Genomic DNA, 21255 nt, shown 5'->3' with positions numbered 1-21255 from the left:
AACTAATAGGACTGATCCATGGTTCTTATCCATAGCTATCTCTATTAGCTTCATTCATGTCTGTACATCTCAGGTCCCCCACAAACCACTGGTCTTGGAATAGAGATGAATGGAGATAAGAGAGATGAATTGCAACAAACTGAATATTTATGCTAAAAAGACAGGAAGAGTAGTAATGCAAGCCATGAAACATTCGTCTCCAAGCAAATCTTGGAAAACACAATTTTTGAATCTGAATAGCGATTGACCTGCTGAAGATAATTAATATGCCTAATGGTACAAGACTGTTTTAATTGCTGATGAGAGAGGATGGGACTTCCAGCCTGTTAACTGTGTAATGAAATCAGACTGTGTGATTTCTCAACAGACGGCAGCCTTTAATTCTTCCCCAGTTACTTTAGACTCGCAAAACTTTCTCATCTTACTTCTAAAGAGTAAAGTAGCTAACCACTCCGGGGTTCGTGCTCCAAACTAGTTTAACCATTCTCACTAAAGACGGGAGAAAACGAAGGACACAGTGAAGGCAGCCAACACAGACCCATTGAATATTGCACAATGCAGAGAAATTGCTAGAGGACAAGATGACTGCACAGTGCATACTCAATACAAAGAGGGAAATCGATGACAATCAATTGCGATTTATTGCTCTGCTTTTGTTAAGAGTGGACGCAACACAAATGTCTCGCCATGACCAGACAGAAGTACCTCAACAGGCCCCTTGCATCTATGATGCCAGTGAATCCTCATGTCACTGTAGTGCCATGGTACTCATGCCAGCCACACAATACTTGTCACATCACCATAACTACATGAAATAATTCATTTTCAAATGACTACAAAAGGAATTGGAAGTTTAAAAAGTTGTCTACAGCAATTTTGCCTTTGTGAAAGCACAGTTCAGTGTAGAGAGAAAAAGACAGAGAAAAATCAAGGTTGCAGACAGAGAAGAGAGAGACAGGTGGGGTAGACGGCTGCTGTCTAGTTCCACTCCTCCGTGAAGTCTCCCTTCAACGAGTCTATTTCCATCGGCAGATTATCGTTCTCTCATCTGCGTTTTCACAACAGCGCAGCAGTTCCTCCTCGTCTGTTTTCTACACACTGTTCTGTTCTGTCAGAGACGCTGCAGCCCAGCCCAGAGGGGCCAGTTAATGGACAGAAACTATTACTGTTGAACACACCGTTAAAAAAAGAACAAAGAGACTCTTATTTTTGGAGGCTGATCAAGGAACAGGCTTGGGAAGGATGCTGTGTGTTGACAGCGCTGGTGCTGGCTTATCCAAGCTAATAGTTCTCTAAAGAGAGACTGATGAAAAGAAGAATCCTATTTATATACGTTCTGAAAGCATCTCTTGGCCAAAGACCAGACTGGCCTGCTTTCCCAAAGCAAAGCAAACACCTATCAATCACTGTGTCTCATGTTCACTCAGGTGTTTGAAGTTATGAGCCTCTTTTTAACTAGAGAAGGATTAAAGGAGTGGGGTTTGCACAAATAGAATGCTCGGAGTGGTAAACTCAAAGAATACTGCAGTCAATCTACACATTTTCCAGCCATGGTTTTGTGCATAATTCAAGCTTCAAGTTTTTGTACAGTGAAATGCCTTTCTTGCAAGCTCCAAATACAACAATGCAGTAATCAATATCAATGTAGCACTAAAAATAACAAGGTAGAACAGAAACCCATGAGAAATAAAAATAGGAAGAACACAGTTTATAAAGGGTCAGTTCCATATTTCCGATGTGCAGGGATACTGGTAGATATAGAGGTACGGTGACTAGACATCAGGATGATAGACAGAGTAGCAGCAGCGCAAATTATGATTGTATGTGAGTGTGTGTGCTTGTTGTGTGTGTGTGTGTGTGTGTTGGAGTATCAGTGTGTGTGAGTGTGTAGAGCCCTGTGAGTGTGCATAGGTGTCAGTCTTGATGCCCCGGTACCGCTTGCCATGCAGAAGCAGAGAGAACAGTCTATGGCTTGGTTGGCTGGAGTCTTTAATGATATTCCGAGCCTTCTTTTCATACTGCCTGATATAGAGGTTCTGGATGGCGGGGAGCTCGGCCCCAGTGATGTACTGGGCTATCCGAATCACCCTCTGTAGCGCCATGGCATAGAGGGCGGTGCTGTTTCCATACCACCTTACCTCTGATGCAGCTAGTCAAGATGCTCTCAATGGTGCAGCTGTAGAACGTTTTGAGGATCTTTCATGAGGGCCCATGCCAAACCTTTTCAACCTCCTCCCTTCTCTCAGCACATATCCAAGCTGCAGGCTAAGGTTAAATCTAGACTTGGTTTCCTCTATCGTTATCGCTCCTCGTTCACCCCAGCTGCCAAACTAACCCTGATTCAGATGACCATGCTACCCATGATAGATTACGGAGATGTAATTTATAGATTGGCAGGTAAGGGTGTTCTCGAGCAGCTAGATGTTCTTCGGCCATCAGATTTGCCACCAATGCTCCTTATAGGACACATCACTGCACTCTATACTCCTCTGTAAACTGGTCATCTCTGTATACCTGTCACAAGACCCACTGGTTGAAGCTTATTTATAAAACCCTGTTAGGCCTCACTCCCCCCTATCTGAGATACCTACTGCAGCCCTCATCCTCCACATACAACACCGTTCTGCCAGTCACATTCTGTTAAAGGTCCCCAAAGCACACACATCCCTGGGTTGCTCCTCTTTTCAGGTCGCTGCAGCTAGTGACTGGAAAGAGCTGCAACAAGCACTCAAACTGGAAGGTTTTATCTCAATCTCTACATTCAAAGACTAAATCATGGACACTCTGACACTTGTGGCTGCATCGTCTTCTTTGCCTAACAAAGTTTGTGCTGCTACTATGCTGTGCTGCTACTATGTTGTGCTGCTACTATGTTGTGCTGCTACTATGTTGTGCTGCTACTATGCTGTGGTGCTACTATGTTGTGCTGCTACTATGTTGTGCTGCTACTATGCTGTGCTGCTACTATGTTGTGCTGCTACTATGTTGTGCTGCTACTATGTTGTGCTGCTACTATGTTGTGCTGCTACTATGCTGTGCTGCTACTATGTTGTGCTGCTACTATGTTGTGCTGCTACTATGTTGTGCTGCTACTATGCTGTGCTGCTACTATGCTGTGCTGCTACTATGCTGTGCTGCTACTATGCTGTGCTGCTACTATGTTGTGCTGCTACTATGCTGTGCTGCTACTATGTTGTGCTGCTACTATGCTGTGCTGCTACTATGTTGTGCTGCTACTATGTTGTGCTGCTACTATGTTGTGCTGCTACTATGCTGTGCTGCTACTATGTTGTGCTGCTACTATGTTGTGCTGCTGCAATGTTGTTGCTATGTTGTGTTGTCATGGTTTTTTTTAACCTTTATTTAACTAGGCAAGTCAGTTAAGAAAAAATCTTATTTACAATGACAGTCTACCAGGGAACAGTCGGTTAACTACCTTGTTCAGGAGCAGAACAACATATTTTTTACATTGTCAGCTCGGGATTCGATCCAGCAACCTTTTGGGTACTGGCCCAACGCTCTAACCACTAGGCTACCTGCCGCCCCTGCTGCGTTGTTGTTGTATTACCATGTTGTGTTGTCATGTTGTCACCATGTTGTGTTGCTATCATGTTGTGTTGTCATGTCGTGTTGCTACCATGTTGTGTTGTCACCATGTTGTGTTGTGGTATTGTTACCATGTTGTGTTGTCATGTTGTGTTGTTTCCATGTTGTCATGTTGCATTTTTACCATGTTGTGTTGTTACCATGTTGTGTTGTCATGTTGTGTTGCTACCATGTTGTGTTGTCATGTGTTGCTACCATGTTGTGTTGTCATGTTGTGTTGCTACCATGTTGTGTTGTCATGTTGTGTTGCTACCATGTTGTGTTACCATGTTGTGTTGTCATGTTGTGTTGCTACCATGTGTTGTCACCATGTTGTGTTGTCATGTTCTGTTGCTGCCATGTTGTTTTGCCTTAGGTCTCTCTTTATGTAGTGTTGTGGTGTCTCTCTTGTCGTGATGTGTGTTTTGTCCCCGCAGGAGGCCTTTTGCCTCTTGGTAATCCATCATTGTAAATAAGAATTTGTTCTTAATTGACTTGCCTAGTTAAATAAAGATTCAATAAAAATATGTAAATAAAAGTTGGAAGAGGCAATGTTGTGCCTTCTTCACAGCTGTGCATGTGTGAATGGACCATTTTAAAGTCCTTAGTGAGTTGGACACAGAGGAATCTGAAGCTCTCGACCCGCTACACTGCAGCCCCATCGATGTGTTGATCAGCTCCTTGGTCTTACTGTCGTTGAGGCAGAGATTGTTGTCCCGGCAACACACTGCCAGGTCACTGACCTCCTCACTGTAGGCTGTCTCATCGTCGCCAGTGATCAGGCCTACCAGCGTTATGTCGTCAGCAAACTTGATGATTGTGTTGGAGTAGTGCACGGCCACGCAGTCGTGGGTGAACAGGTAGTACAGGAAGGGACTAAGCACATACCAGTGTGGGGCCCCATGTTGACGGTCAGCATAGCAGTGTGAATGTGTAGGGAAGTGTTCAGTCCCAGCGTCCTTAGCTTGGTGACAAACTTTTAGTGGACAGTGTTGAACGCTGAGCTGTAGTCAGTGAACAGCATTCACACGTAGGCATTCCTCTTATCTCGGTGGGTGAGGGCAGTGTGGAGTGCAATTGAGATTAAGTTGTCTTTGGATCTGTTGGGGCAGTATGCAAATTGGGGTGGATCTATGGTGTCTGGGATGATGGAGTTGATGTGTGCCATAATTAGCCTTTCAAACCACTTCAGGGTGGTAGTCACTATGGCTTGAAGCTTTAGAGTTATTGGGAACAGGAACGAGGATAGTGAAAATGCCTGCCAGCTGATCTGCGCATGCTCTGAGAACATGCTCTTGAGTACTGTCTGGCCCCGCGTCCTTGAGAGTGTTGACCTGATTAAAGATCTTACTCACGTTGGCCTCGGAGAGCGAGAAAACCCAGTTCTCTGGGTTGGTGGGGGCCCTCGCGCATGAAACGATGTTATGGTCGAAGCGTGCATAAAATGCATTGAGTTCGTCTGGAAGAGAGGCATCGTTGGACAGAGAGCGTCTTCCTTTGTAATCCGTAATGGACTGTAGGTCGGAGCCTGTATAGTATTATTCCACCTTATACCTTATCGTCCTTTTGATATTTTGCGTAGAGGGACTTCTTGTACTTGTTCCTTTCCTCAGCCGTAGCCTCAGGGTTGTAGCCGTAGCCTCAGGGTTGTAGCCGTAGCCTCAGGGTTGTAGCCGTAGCCTCAGGGTTGTAGCCGTAGCCTCAGGGTTGTAGCCGTAGCCTCAGGGTTGTAGCCGTAGCCTCAGGGTTGTAGCCGTAGCCTCAGGGTTGTAGCCGTAGCCTCAGGGTTGTAGCCGTAGCCTCTGCGATAGCCCTGTGTGCGGTATCCTTTGTCCCCCATCCTTTCTCTTAGCGCCAACCTCGTGTTAATCCAGGGCTTTTGTTTGGGGAAGCAGCGACCCTTCACTACGGGGACAACGTCGCCGATGCATTTCCTTATGAAGCCGGTGACGGAGGTGGTTAGCTTGTCAATCTAATGTTATTCACTTCACTGTGAAAGGAAAATCAGCACAGGTACTGTTTAATCCATCTAGTGCACTGCAGACAAGCACAGGCATGTGCACACACACATGCCAATATTATTCTGAGGTTGATTTATAACCGTTTATGACATTACAAAAAGGTTTTTGACACAAAGGGCAGGCTTGGGGAGATTCTACAGTCATTGTAATTTCATCAGTGATGGTAAAGCAGTGTTCCTGTATTCAGGCTCCTCCACCACTCTGAGAATGTCCCTGTAAAAGGTTAGGCTGGTTAAAGAGCCCTAAAGACAATAAATCCCAGGCCTGCTCTCCTGATAACGGCTGGTCAGTCTCCTCCTTACAAATCTACTCCTCTCAGCCATTCACAGTAACACCACTCACAGCAAATGGGTCCGTAATCGCTAGTGGAGAAAAACGTCACCACTGTAATGTTCATGAAGGCCACCTCGTCTTGATCCGTCTTTTGTCAACCTTCCATCTTTTTGTCAGTGTCTCGGCCTATTCTTTCGGGAATCAAATATAGCAAACCAAAATGGGCACCTACCTGCACAACATATTACTGGCCTGCACTGTCATGGGAAGAGATGAGTGAACTGTCAACCTTTTGACTCATAGCAGACACACAGAAACTCTCTCTCTCTCCACAGTCACCACACACTCACCCTCTTCTGCTCCCTCCATTGACTCCTCAAACGGTCATTTAGCCTGCGTGCAGCCGAGGCCCACTGTGCAGCCAGCCTGCGCATCCTTCTCTTCATGAAACTCAGAGACTCCTTCCCCGTACCCACCTGCTCCAGGAGGGCCCCGATGTCTGACCGGAATGCCGCCTGGAGGACAGGAAAAGGAACATCTACATTTTTTTCCTCCCCTTACTATGTTAATCACTTTGAGCACCTAGAAAAAGCTATATATAAGTCCAATACATTAAACACTTAATTAATACATTAACACCTCCCCAAACCTGTACAAAACAGCCACATGGTAACCACCAAAATCCAGCAGCCCTACTTGGAGTTGAGTAGAGATGGGTGTTATACGAGTACAGCTCTCCCTGTCATACCCATTCCCCCTGGAGGCAAGGCTCTCAGATAGTGTTGCCTGAGGGACTCCTGCCTCATGCTCATAAACAGGCTGCCTTCATTTCTCTCTGCGTGTTTCCCAGCCCTTTTTAATCGCTGGATCACAGTGCAATCTGAGCAGCCAAGTGCTAATCAATGTTGTAACTGCATAAGGGAGCACAGAGGACTTATAAATGGCACATAGACAGTCACACAAACCTCTCCGTCTCTCTCTCACACACACACACACACACACAGTGGGGACACACAATCCATCTTTCCTTCCACACACATTCGCTTGCTTATGCACACATACAAAATCTATATGAGATGCATTACTTTCGCACTACAAGTGAATTATTGTTTGGAAAGCAACTTGTAGGTGCTTCTGTGAACGCAGAGGAACACCTGAGAGAAGTCACAGGATTAGTCCAGCTGGATCCAGGCAGGTAATTAGAATCCATGATTAAGCTGCACAGATAATTGAACTGAGCAGCCGACCCATTGGTGTGTAGTGTACAGCGCTCCGGGGAGCAGCAACTAACTAGAACACCTGGCCCTGGTGGACCCAGAAATAACTGGAATGCTGCTCTCACAAGAAAAACAGCAACAGCCATGATTCAAGGCAGAGGGAGACTAGACTCTGTGAGTGACTGTATATCCACACTCCCCTCCCAGGAGACTGTGTGCCAGTCGGATACAGGGAAATTAGAGTGGAGATGAAATACAAAGACTAGTATCATAGACACAAACTCTGTACACACACACACTATAGCAGCCCTGTAAACAGCCCATGCCAACCCAGCTATCCCACCTGTCTCTTGGGGAAAGGTATGTGCGTGGGTGTGGTGGTCTGGTTCCTCCAGGTCAGAGGGGGGCAGAACCACTCCACCTCACTCAGGTAGATGAGGAAGGAGCAGTCGGAGCCGTCCACCCCATAGAAGGCATAGCAGGGGTCTGAGGTCCAGCGGGCACGCATCCACTGAGGGAAAAGGTCAAGGGAGACTCAAGCAATAATAAATATATACAGTATCTCTATGTATCAAAGGAGGTCAAAGGGGTCAAATGTCAGTGTAGAAATGAATGTATTATAGCTAAGGAACCCATGAAATCTGACTTGGACTTGGTCAAGGTCCTTTCATTGATCTGAACACGGCACTAGACATTAATCCTTGTGAAACAAGGCAGGGTTGATTGAAGCTGATCGTAAAGCTGGAGTTGCAGGGTAATAAACAGTCCAAGAGCAAAAGGACATAGGGACTGTGGGATCAGGAAAACCACTGTGAAATTGCATGACATGCAGACTTACATCCACCTTGCTGGGGCAGTCTGGGTAGTGAGGGTCTTTGGGCACCTCACACTGTCCTGTTGCGCCATCCTTAACTGTGGGAGAAAAACACATGTATTAACAACAAACACCTCCCTATGGGCAGAATCCTTAAAATATCTGCTCATAACTTTGCTATTCAGCCCTATGAGGATAGTGTGGAGCAGTTGGGGCAGAAACCAGACAAGCTTTTCAACAGGTCATACCTAAAAGGGAGCATATCTTAGCTTTAGCACTAGTCTCTTGTATTAGAGCAGAACTCTCCTGGCCATGGGGATAGAACAGAGTGTTAGACAGGCCATGGGGATAGAACAGAGTGTTAGACTGTTGGGTTAGTTAACTCTACTGGCCATGGGAATAGAACAGGGTGTTAGACAGACTGTTGGGTTAGTTAAGTCTAGTGGCCATGGGGATAGAACAGCAAGGTGACCGGAAACATGACCGAATACAAACAGTGTAGCTATTCCCTCCGCAAGGCAATCAAACAAGCTAAGCGTCAGTATAGAGACAAAGTAGAATCGCAATTCAACGGCTCAGACACAAGAGGTATGTGGCAGGGTCTACAGTCAATCACGGATTACAAAAAGAAAACCAGCCCAGTCATGGACCAGGATGCCTTGCTCCCAGGCAGACGAAATAACTTTTTTGCCCGCTTTGAGGACAATACAGTGTCACTGACACGGCCCACAACCAAAACATGCGTACTCTCCTTCACTGCAGCCGAGGTGAGTAAAACATTTAAACGTGTTAACCCTCGCAAGGCTGCAGGCCCAGACGGCATCCCCAGCCGCGCCCTCAGAGCATGCGCAGACCAGCTGGCTGGTGTGTTTACGGACATATTCAATCGATCCCTATCCCAGTCTGCTGTTCCCACATGCTTCAAGAGGGCCACCATTGTTCCTGTTCCCAAGAAAGCTAAGGTAACTGAGCTAAACGACTACCGCCCCCGTAGCACTCACCTCCGTCATCATGAAGTGCTTTGAGAGACTAGTCAAGGACCATATCACCTCCACCCTACCTGACACCCTAGACCCACTCCAAATTGCTTACCGCCCAAATAGGTCCACAGACGATGCAATCTCAACCACACTGCACACTGCCCTAACCCATCTGGACAAGAGGAATACCTATGTGAGAATGCTGTTCATCGACTACAGCTCAGCATTTAACACCATAGTACCCTCCAAACTCGTCATCAAGCTCGAGACCCTGGGTCTAGACCCCGCCCTGTGCAACTGGGTACTGGACTTCCTGACGGGCCGCCCCCAGGTGGTGAGGGTAGGTAACAACATCTCCACCCCGCTGATCCTCAACACTGGGGCCCCACAAGGGTGCGTTCTGAGCCCTCTCCTGTACTCCCTGTTCACCCACGACTGCGTGGCCACGCACGCCTCCAACTCAATCATCAAGTTTGCGGACGACACAACAGTGGTAGGCTTGATTACCAACAACGACGAGACGGCCTACAGGGAGGAGGTGAGGGCCCTCGGAGTGTGGTGTCAGGAAAATAACCTCACACTCAAAGTCAACAAAACTAAGGAGATGATTGTGGACTTCAGGAAACAGCAGAGGGAACACCACCCTATCCACAACGATGGAACAGTAGTGGAGAGGGTATTAAGTTTTAAGGTCCTCGGTGTACACATCACAGACAAACTGAATTGGTCCACCCACACAGACAGCATCGTGAAGAAGGCGCAGCAGCGCCTCTTCAACCTCAGGAGGCTGAAGAAATTTGGCTCGTCACCAAAAGCACTCACAAACTTCTACAGATGCACAATCGAGAGCATCCTGTCAGGCTGTATCACCGCCTGGTACGGCAACTGCTCCGCCCACAACCGTAAGGCTCTCCAGAGGGTAGTGAGGTCTGCACAACGCATCACCGGGGGCAAACTACCTGCCCTCCAGGACACCTACACCACCCGATGTCACAGGAAGGCCATAAAGATCATCAAGGACAACAACCACCCGAGCCACTGCCTGTTCACCCCGCTATCATCCAGAAGGCGAGGTCAGTACAGGTGCATCAAAGCAGGGACCGAGAGACTGAAAAACAGCTTCTATCTCAAGGCCATCAGACTGTTAAACAGCCACCACTAACATTGAGTGGCTGCTGCCAACACACTGACTCAACTTCAGCCACTTTAATAATGGGAATTGATGGGAATTGATGTAAAATATATCACTAGCCACTTTAAACAATGCTACTTAATATAATGTTTACATACTCTACATTATTTATCTCATATGTATACGTACAGTGCCTTGCGAAAGTATTCGGCCCCCTTGAACTTTGCGACCTTTTGCCACATTTCAGGCTTCAAACATAAAGATATAAAACTGTATTTTTTTGTGAAGAATCAACAACAAGTGGGACACAATCATGAAGTGGAACGACATTTATTGGATATTTCAAACTTTTTTAACAAATCAAAAACTGAAAAATTGGGCGTGCAAAATTATTCAGCCCCTTTACTTTCAGTGCAGCAAACTCTCTCCAGAAGTTCAGTGAGGATCTCTGAATGATCCAATGTTGACCTAAATGACTAATGATGATAAATACAATCCACCTGTGTGTAATCAAGTCTCCGTATAAATGCACCTGCACTGTGGTAGTCTCAGAGGTCCGTTAAAAGCGCAGAGAGCATCATGAAGAACAAGGAACACACCAGGCAGGTCCGAGATACTGTTGTGAAGAAGTTTAAAGCCGGATTTGGATACAAAAATATTTCCCAAGCTTTAAACATCCCAAGGAGCACTGTGCAAGCGATAATATTGAAATGGAAGGAGTATCAGACCACTGCAAATCTACCAAGACCTGGCCGTCCCTCTAACCTTTCAGCTCATACAAGGAGAAGACTGACCAGAGATGCAGCCAAGAGGCCCATGATCACTCTGGATGAACTGCAGAGATCTACAGCTGAGGTGGGAGACTCTGTCCATAGGACAACAATCAGTCGTAAATTGCACAAATCTGTCCGTTATGGAAGAGTGGCAAGAAGAAAGCCATTTCTTAAAGATATCCATAAAAAGTGTTGTTTAAAGTTTGCCACAAGCCACCTGGGAGACACACCAAACATGTGGAAGAAGGTGCTCTGGTCAGATGAAACCAAAATTAAACTTTTGGCAAACAATGCAAAACGTTATGTTTGGCGTAAAAGCAACACAGCTGAACACACCATCCCCACTGTCAAACATGGTGGTGGCAGCATCATGGTTTGGGCCTGCTTTTCTTCAGCAGGGACAGGGAAGATGGTTCAAATTGATGGGAAGATGGATGGAGCCAAATACAGGACCATTCTGGAAGAAAACCTGATGGAGTCTGCAAAAGACCTGAGACTGGGACGGAGATTTGTCTTCCAACAAGACAATGATCCAAAACATAAAGCAAAATCTACAATAGAATGGTTAAAAAATAAACATATCCAGGTGTTAGAATGGCCAAGTCAAAGTCCAGACCTGAATCCAATCGAGAATCTGTGGAAAGAACTGAAAACTGCTGTTCACAAATGCTCTCCATCCAACCTCACTGAGCTCGAGCTGTTTTGCAAGGAGGAATGGGAAAAAATTTCAGTCTCTCGATGTGCAAAACTGATAGAGACATACCCCAAGCGACTTACAGCTGTAATCGCAGCAAAAGGTGGCGCTACAAAGTATTAACTTAAGGGGGCTGAATAATTTTGCACGCCCAATTTTTCAGTTTTTGATTTGTTAAAAAAGTTTGAAATATCCAATAAATGTCGTTCCACTTCATGATTGTGTCCCACTTGTTGTTGATTCTTCACAAAAAAATACAGTTTTATATCTTTATGTTTGAAGCCTGAAATGTGGCAAAAGGTCGCAAAGTTCAAGGGGGCCGAATACTTTCGCAAGGCACTGTATATACTGTGCTCTATATCATCTACTGCATCTTTATGTAATACATGTATCACTAGCCACTTTAAACTATGCCACTTTGTTTACATTACTCATCTCATATGTATATACTGTACTCGATACCATCTACTGCATCTTGCCTATGCCGCTCTGTACCATCACTCATTCATATATCTTTATGTACATATTCTTTATCCCTTTACACTTGTGTGGATAAGGTAGTAGTTTTGGAATTGTTAGCTAGATTACTCGTTGGTTATTACTGCATTGTCGGAACTAGAAGCACAAGCATTTCGCTACACACGCATTAACATCTGCTAACCATGTGTATGTGACAAATAAAATTTGATTTGATTTGAGAGTTAGACAGGCTGTTGGGATAGTTAACTCTAGTGGCCATGGGGATAGAACAGAGTGTTAGACAGGCAGTTGGGTTAGTTAACTCTAGTGGTCATGGGGATAGAACAGAGTGTTAGACATGCTGTTGGGTTAATTATCAGCCTCTTCTGAAAGCCTGGCTTCCCTTGCTGATATCTGATGCCTACTGAGAACAGTGGATAGACAACACTGCGTGGGCTTGATTAATAAAATCCCCTCTCTCCCCCACGTTCCTTTCTCCCCAGTCTCACTCCTTCATTCCCTCTCTCCCCAGTCTCACTCCTTCATTCCCTCTCTCCATAGTCTCACTCCTTCATTCCCTCTCTCCCCAGTCTCACTTCTTCATTCCCTCTCTCCCCAGTCTCACTTCTTCATTCCCTCTCTCCATAGTCTCACTCCTTCATTCCCTCTCTCCCCAGTCTCACTCCTTCATTCCCTCTCTCCCCAGTCTCACTCCTTCATTCCCTCTCTCCCCAGTCTCACTCCTTCATTCCCTCTCTCCCCTGCCTCCCTCCCTCCCTCCTTGTCGGCAGCCAGCTCCAATTAGCCTAATTAAAGAGAGCGGAAGCTGTTCCTCTACCAGCGTGCCGCCAAGCCTGGGTGAGCGCAATCACAGACAAAGGATTAGCAGCCATTCTGTTTGATTACCATTATAACTACAGCAGTCACAGTGTGGAGCGCTAACACTAGCGGTGTCACTAAATTAGCCAGGGGATTAGGTTCTGGTAGCAAAAACAGTCTCTACAGAATAGGACATGTCTGCTTTACTCAATGACAAGGCAAATAATGACAATATGCAAAGTCTATAATTGGCTTTCTAATTTGTCGGCTAGTGGAGTTAGTCTCGCTTTGCATGTAAGTAGCCTACTGTATCTCTTGCTCAAACAGAACAGGAGCACAATGAACTGAGCAGAGGACAGCTAATTGAAGAAAGCTGACAGTCTCAGATCTTCTTAACTAGAGGGGAATTCATCAGCATACACTGAACATCATCTAGCGTTATTTATAATTATGCTGACACAGGGAGATAGAGCCCTCCTGCAGCGTAGCTCTCTTCACAAAGACAGGAATGGAGACTCATCATCTGAAGTACTGTCATAAATGTTGCCTGTCATGTTCAATAGGGTCTTATAGTGTGGCAGACATACACAACTACCTTTCAAATGTGAAGAGTGGTCAGATGTGTGTGTGTCTCTTGTACCTCTGTTGGTGGCCATGCTGCGCTGTAGGATCTGCTCCACCCTCACAGCCATGTCAGACAGGTTCTGGGCGATAGCCTGGATCCTCTCCACCAGACCAATCGGCTGGATCCTGCCAACCCACACACACACACACACACACAGGGGAATGACTATCAATTAGGCACAGGTGAATGAAGTGTTAGGCATGTCTTCTCTTTATTACTGACCTGATCATTTGTGCCATCTCTTTCCCCGTGACAACCCACCGGACACACACTGGTTGAATGGATTGTTGTTTTCCTAGTCATTTCAATGAAATTATGTTGAGCCAACGTGGAATAGATGTTGAATTGATGTCTGTGCCCAGTGGGAATGCACATTCAATCTTTATCCTTTATCTCAATCCTTAAACTCCCTGGAAACATCTAGAAAAAGAAACGTAGAAGGCTACTTCTTTCATCGAAGTCCACCCTCCTACAGTATACGCTTACTGTTTCCTCCCAAAAGAGAAGAGCTTCAACAAGTAGAGGAAATTATAATTGTGTGGAACTTGGTTGGAGAGTGAAATAAAAAAGCTTTTAAACTCTGACACAATTTATTTGTTGAGGTGAAAAAGTGACTCAGCACATTGAAGCCAGTCCCTGGGAGACTGAGAACAGAGCGCAATTAGGTTGTTAGCAAATGCCTTTTATGGCAGCTGACTGCCATGGCTTGTTGTTGCCATGTTAGTGTTGGCAAAACAAGCAGAAAAAAAGAGAGTGAGAAAGAAAGAGAAAAGGAGACAGCAATAAAAAGAGGGAGATAGCCCTGAACCCTATCTCAGGCACTAGCAGTGAAAACTGGAAGGTGCCCAGGAACTCCAAGCTGAAGCATTATGGCAGTGTGAACATGTTGAACTTGCTTTGGCTCCCTTCCAATAAAGACAGAAATCTCAGCCCTCGCTGATGTAGCATAAAGGTCAAAAGAGGCACAGAGATTTCCAGCTGTCTTTATGGAGCCATGATGATTGTGTATAATCTCAATGCAGTCAGTCAGCCGCCTGGGCCCCACAGTATAAAAGAACAGTGCTCCTGTGTGTGCTGTAGAGAACTGAGGACTAAACGTTCTCACGGGCATAGCCATGGTTAAGCAAGGCCTCCGAGACAGAATCATCACCAGTCCATTCAGCCTCTATCTGTTACTTCTACACTGGGTCTTCCCAAGGCTGCTGTGACCTGGTCAGGGAAGCTGAGGACCCTCCAATAGGAAGGATGCTGGTCTTAAGGAGTACTACTGTACTACAGATGGACTCTGCAGAGCTGAATACACTGTTTAACAGGGAGTATCAACCAGAGCCAAATCAATAGCTGGGGTCTAACAGCCCTGTCATATCAATGAGACACTGACTGTACACAGTGGTCAACACTGGCCTTTGGCTTTTGTTCAAACTGTACAGCTTTATCTAACATATGCATTTAAATTCATGGTTGGGAGTTTTTTTTTTGTTGGAAGAAATGGGCAATGGTTTAGACCAGGGCTTTTGGTATAAGTGTATGAGCATGGGTGTGGTATGTGTGTCTAAAATGCTGCATTACTTTGCGTAAAATCCCCCTCTAATATCACTTGACCATGTACTGCCCTACGGGCAAGTGTTAGACATCCCTTCCTATTCCCTCCTATGAGGCAGCATGTCAGAACAGATGAGAGCCAGACACAGACAGAGCAGTCCTCTGCACAGCACCAGACTGCAGCACAGACTGATCAGTATAGGAAACATTCCTGTGGACAGACAGAATCCTGTCCTCCCTCTATAGAACTCCACTAATACATTTACAATGGGTGTCTGGCCCTGGAGAACCATATACAGCATGAAAGAGAGAGAGACGGCTGATTCCTTTTTAAAGACCTAACTGTGGACTCAATGGCTCTGGGTTCTTTGTTTGCATCTGTTAAACTGCACCTTGGCTGAATTCTGAGCAGGTCACCAAGCAGACTAGACTTCATTACCAAAGGCAAACTGCTGAAGCCTAGAAATGCTCCCCCTTTTTCATAATCGCTTACAGTTAGGCTCACTTAAACAGCAATGAATGGCCTCTTTCCGGCAACATTTAGGAAGAAAATCCTCATCATTTCTATAGTACCTCCCAAAGAAGCCAATTAGATGCCTGTACTGTACATGATAGAATGTGAATAGTGGGAGTTATTTATGTTCTAATAATACTGTCTACTCTGGTGGTTAGAATTCATATCAAACATCCACAACTCTGCATCCTGGTAGTTAGCGCAACTCTCAGACATAGTTTGAGCAGGGATTATTTTCCTGGTGTGAGACGGTGAGTGTAGGAGCAGGGACGTCCAGAAGGGATGGCCAGAGTGTCAGACATGGGCAAACCCCGGCAGGAGGGAGCCTCTCAACCCCCTGTATGAGAGAGGTCTGTTGCCATGGAGACGGAAGAGCAAACTCCAGGTTGTTAGCCTCTGCATGTCTGGCAGCGCAGCATCCCTGTCTGACTGTCCATGTCCACCCAATAACAGGGCAAATAGATAGGAAAATGTTGAGACTAACGAGACAACTTCTAGTTTAAATATTCTCCAATGATTTGTTTATATGCAGACAAATACATGCATACACCATACATTATGTAATGGCAGGCCTGCTACCAAACCCCAGAACCCTACCTGTCCAGTGCTGAGCTGAGCTCATCCAGTCTGTGGGAGTCTGTGGTGGTGTTGCCCAGTTTGGACAAAGTGTCCATCCTCTTCATGATGACCTCCAGCATATCACTGATCTTCCTCAGCACCCCACGAGACTCTGGACCTCCCAGCACTGCCAACACACAGACACATACAGTAGGTCAGATTATAAGAGCACAAGGGCAGGGGTCAATTCAACTTGAAGGCTGTCAATTCAGGAAGTAAACTTAAAATAACAATTCAAAATGTGGAAAAACTGCATATTTTTAATGACTTCTCAAACTGAGGACTAGAAGCTACTTTTTTTTTAAATGTTAATGTATTTTTTTATTTTTTTTATTAAAACCACTTTCTGAATTCATCCATGAAGAGCAAAATACTGTTAAAATAGAATACAGGCGTAACTGAATGACAGAGACAGAATACAATATGGAATTTTATTGAATATTTTTGGGTAGGATAGTGTGGGGTAGGCCTCGTCTCAGAGGAATGTTCCTCAGAACCAGATGCTAATGACAGGTTGCCCTATGCTGGGCAGCTGGCATCAAACCCCCCCACCCACTGGGAGAACAGGGATCCGATGACGGGCCTTCAGTTGGTGGTGATCGGGAGGTCGTTGGAAGACTGTTGCTGCAAAACAGCAAGTGGGAGACGCAAGGTTTGAGATTCATGCCCATAGACCCTTTTCCAGTACACGACACACCGACTTCACGCACAGATGCACGAGACGCTTGGCTGCAGTAAGAAATCCATCGCCATCTGCGCCTATTCAACATAGCCTAGATTTGTTTTTATTACTTCTGAACAACAACAAAAACATTTTGGGGTTCTCATACGCCTTCAATGATGTGTTGATTCTTGCTTGAACAGCCGCTAATATTATATTTGGTTGTCGTCTTTGCAAAATAACTATTTTGGATGCATCAGTTGTTAGCTAGAATGCTAACGCTCATTGATGTAGTCTGTAGCAAAAGCTAACCAATTGTACTGGTTACGGTTGAAGTGTTTTCTAAGTATAATACAGTTGATTTGCGATGATGACACAAACATTATGTTAAACAGGACATTCATACAAGCCTTAAAATCCAATTATAATCCAAAAGTAGTGTGAAATGCACTCATAAGCAACATGTAAATAGAGGCTTTTTTTTTGCTGGCTTTCTCTAAGAAACCCGTGTTCTGCAACCAACTTGCGCACATCGCCCTCGTGCGGCAACGTTTGCAAACACAGAAAGGGGTCTACTGGTTGAAAGAGATTAAAGTAATTATTACACGAGTGAGTCCATAGGTTAATCCGCAACCGTGGTGGAATTGCCTTAGTGTGCCATGATCATAGGGTGAAGTTAATAGGTGAATGACATTCCACACGCTTGCTAATAGTAAAGGAGGAGGAGAGACCTGACGTTATGCTGATGAGGTAAAACGATGACACTACCCTATAAATACCGGCTATACTGATGAGGTAATGTTACAGGCACTACCCTATAAATACCGGCTATACTGATGAGGTAATGTTACAGGCACTACCCTATAAATACCGGCTATACTGATGAGGTAATGTTACAGGCACTACCCTATAAATACCGGCTATACTGATGAGGTAATGTTATAGGCACTACCCTATAAATACCGGCTATACTGATGAGGTAATGTTATAGGCACTACCCTATAAATACCGGCTATACTGATGAGGTAATGTTATAGGCACTACCCTATAAATACCGGCTATACTGATGAGGTAATATTACAGGCACTACCCTATAAATACCAGCTATACTGATGAGGTAATGTTATAGGCACTACCCTATAAATACCGGTTATCCAGTCCTCGGGGGCCTGATTGGTGTCACAGTTTTCCCCCCATCCCTAGCAAACACACCTGATTTAAACTAATTGCATTTTTAACTGAAGATCACGATTAGATGATTATTGGAGTCAGGTGTGTTAGCTGAGGCAAAAGTGTGACACCAATCAGGCCCCCGAGGACTGGAGTTGCCCTGGGCTATGCTGATGAGTGAGATAGTGATGTGAATTATATGAGCGAGCGAGCGGGCGGGCAGGTGGGCAGGCAGACAGGTGATAGAGATCTGTTGTGTGGTTAACTGCTATATTGACAAAGAGAACTGCCAATTAAATCAGACGTGTTGGAAGTACAAGCACCATTGCCTCTCTGATCCATACTATCAGCATCATCCAAAATGACTTAATCTAACTAAACAATCTATCCCTGGGCTAAGTACAACACAGAACCTAGGGGACAATCCTCCTGCTTCCCCACTCCCATGGCCTATCCATTCTACAATATGAAGAATAAATGAAATCTAGAATCGGCTTCCTATTTCTCAACAAAGCATCCTTCACTCGTGCTGCCAAACATACCCTCGTAAAACTGACTATCCTACCGATCCTTGACTTCGGCAATGTCATTTACAAAATAGCCTCCAACACTCTACTCAACGAATTGGATGCAGTGCCATCCTTTTTGTCACCAAAGCCCCATATACAACCCACCACTGCGACCTGTACACTCTCGTTTGCTAGCCCTCGCTTCACACTCGTTGCCAAACCCACTGGCTCCAGGTCATCTACAAGTCTTTGCTAGGTGAAGCCCAGCCTTAACTCAGCTCACTGGTCACCATAGCAGCACCCACCCGTTGCATGCGCTCCAGCAGGTATATTTCACTGGTTACCCCCAAAACCAATTCCTCCTTTGGCCACCTTTCCTTCCAGTTCTCTGCTGCCAATGACTGGAACGAACTGCAAAAATCACTGAAGCTGAAGACTTTATAGACTTTTTCTACTGTATGTTTGTTTATTCCATGTGTAACTCTGTGTTGTTGTATGTGTCGAACTGCTTTGCTTTATCTTAGCCAAGTCGCAGTTTCAAATGCGAACTTGTTCTCAACTAGCCTACCTGGTTAAATAAAGGTGAAATAAAAACATTTAAAAAATGAAGCTTAATGCCTTTTCAAAGGCTGCGTCACAATACAGATTCACTCAAGATTGCATTTGAAATGCAATGCACTGCATTGCGTTGCATGAATATCTCAGCCAGGCCCTGTGGTATTTTCGGTGCACCTTGACAAAACAACATCCAGGAGTTTCTCCATTTTATTTATTTAACCTTTATTTAACTAGGCAAGTCACTAAGAACAAATTCGTATTTACGATGATGGCCTACTAAAAGGCAAAAGGCCTCCTGCGGGGACGGGGGCTGGGATTAGAAAAATTCAAAAACACCTTCATTTGACCTTCATTACTGAGGCAGAGAACACAGGGACAAACAGGAAGGGAACAAATTAGGCTGACGTTTTTGTTTTTCCCTTCTCTCGCGGCTCCAATTACCCATGACCCAGAGAGAGCAAGGGAACCAGAATGATGCTGTTAGCACTCACCTGGTCAATGAAAGAGCCCGTAGCTATTAGACCAGGGTCAACTCAGTTCTCCACCACACCACACTCACATGTCACAGCCATGCTCTCCCTTATGTTTACCTAATTACTCTGCTCGAACTCCACAATGGAGAATTTATTAACTAAAGAGCACACCCAAGTCAAACAGAATGTTGAATCAATATAACCAGCTCTGCAGTTAAATGAGAATAGTACAGCTTCTGGTTAACGAGCTGTTAAAAGAGGAGTGTTCCTTTTAGGTTATTGTACCAAAAGTCTAGGTGCAAAAATAAACAATAGCCTTATCCTTACCTATGTCTGACAGTCTGAGTCGTTAAGAACACTGACACTGATCGACAACAGCCCCAAAATGCTGTGACTGTGGTGTGAATGAAATAGAGCTTAACCTTTATGTGGTCATTCATCAAGCGTATTAGGCTCTTAAAAATGCATTGTCTGCAGGCTCACTTGCTTTCACTGTCAGACTTCATTTGTCACCGTCTAAGAGAAAGTCACCTTTGTCAGAAAAAAAGAAACAGTTTTAAATTAAACCACACAACAAAACAAACTCAGGAGTAAGTACTTAATCATGGGAGAAACTGATTAGAATGGAATTGATCTTCCTGCACTGGAGATTCACGGTGTGTGTGTGTGTTGTGTGTGTGTGTACAAGTGTGCCCCTGTGACATGTGTGTAAATATACAGACACGCTTTTACCTAAAATGTTTTCCTTTCATCCTGTCATGGTTACATCTTCCATACCGGTCTAGAGTGAATAAATAAAACAGGCTAGATAGGCTTCTCTTCATTCACGAAGGCTGACAGCAGGGGCTGTTCATACAGTTGAATTCGGAAGTTCACATATACCTTAGCCAAATGCATTTAAACATTTTCACAATTCCTGATGTTTAATCCTAGTAAAAATTCCCTGTCTTAGGTCAGTTAGGATCACCACTTTATTTTAACAATGTGAAATGTCAGAATTATAGTAGAGAGAATGATTTATTTCAGCTTTTATTTATTTCATCATATTCCCAGTGGGTCAGAAGTTTACATACATTCAATTAGTATTTGGTAGCATTGCCTTTAAATTGTTTAACTTGGATCAAACGTTTCAGGTAGCCTTCCACAAGCTTCCCGCAATAAGTTGGGTGAATTCTGGCCCAATCCTCCTGACAGAGCTGGTGTGACTGAGTCAGGTTTGTAGGCCTCCTTGCTCGGACACGCTTTTTCAGTTCTGCCCACACATTTTCTATAGGATTGAGGTCAGGGCTTTGTGATGGCCACTCCAATACCTTGACTTTGTTGTCCTTAAGCCATTTTGCTACAACTTTGGAAGTATGCTTGGGGTCATTGTCCATTTGGAAGACCCACTTGCGACCAAGCTTTAAACTTCCTGACTGATGTCTTGAGATGTTGCTTCAATATATCCACATAATTTTACTACCTCATGATGCCATCTATTTCGTGAAGTGCACCAGCCCCTCCTGCAGCAAAGCTCGCCCACAACATGATGCTGCCACCCCCGTGCTTCATGGTTAGGATGATGTTCTTCATTTTGCAAGCCTCCCCCTTTTCCCTCCAAACATAACGATGGTCATTATGGCCAAACAGTTCTATTTTTGTTTCATCAGACCAGAGGACATTTCTCCATAAAGTATGATTTTTGTCCCCATGTGCAGTTGCAAACTGTAGTCTGGCTTTTTAATGGCGGTTTTGGAGCAGTGGCTTCTTCCTTGCTGAATGGCCTTTCAGGTTATGTAAATATAGGACTCGTTTTAGTGTAGATATAGATACTTTGTA

At 44.9% G+C, this 21255-nt stretch overlaps 1 protein-coding gene across 2 annotated transcripts in view; it reads right to left on the bottom strand.

Moving 5' to 3' along the window:
- LOC110486558 (alpha-1,6-mannosylglycoprotein 6-beta-N-acetylglucosaminyltransferase B) overlaps positions 1-21255 on the bottom strand; it is a 68155-nt gene that overhangs the window by 33995 nt on the left and 12905 nt on the right. For both annotated transcript variants that reach the window (XM_036941277.1, XM_036941276.1), the window contains 5 exons: positions 16046-16193; positions 13408-13517; positions 7935-8008; positions 7440-7607; positions 6230-6394 (listed from right to left, as the gene is read on the bottom strand). In XM_036941277.1, the coding sequence (XP_036797172.1) occupies positions 6230-6394; positions 7440-7607; positions 7935-8008; positions 13408-13517; positions 16046-16193 (665 nt within the window). The remainder of the gene's footprint in view (positions 1-6229; positions 6395-7439; positions 7608-7934; positions 8009-13407; positions 13518-16045; positions 16194-21255) is intronic.

This window comes from Oncorhynchus mykiss, chromosome 13, assembly GCF_013265735.2.
Source record: "Oncorhynchus mykiss isolate Arlee chromosome 13, USDA_OmykA_1.1, whole genome shotgun sequence".
In the NCBI taxonomy this organism is placed as follows: domain Eukaryota; kingdom Metazoa; phylum Chordata; class Actinopteri; order Salmoniformes; family Salmonidae; genus Oncorhynchus; species Oncorhynchus mykiss.
Note: the sequence above shows the minus strand (reverse complement) of the source record. Positions and strands in the feature narration are given on the sequence as shown.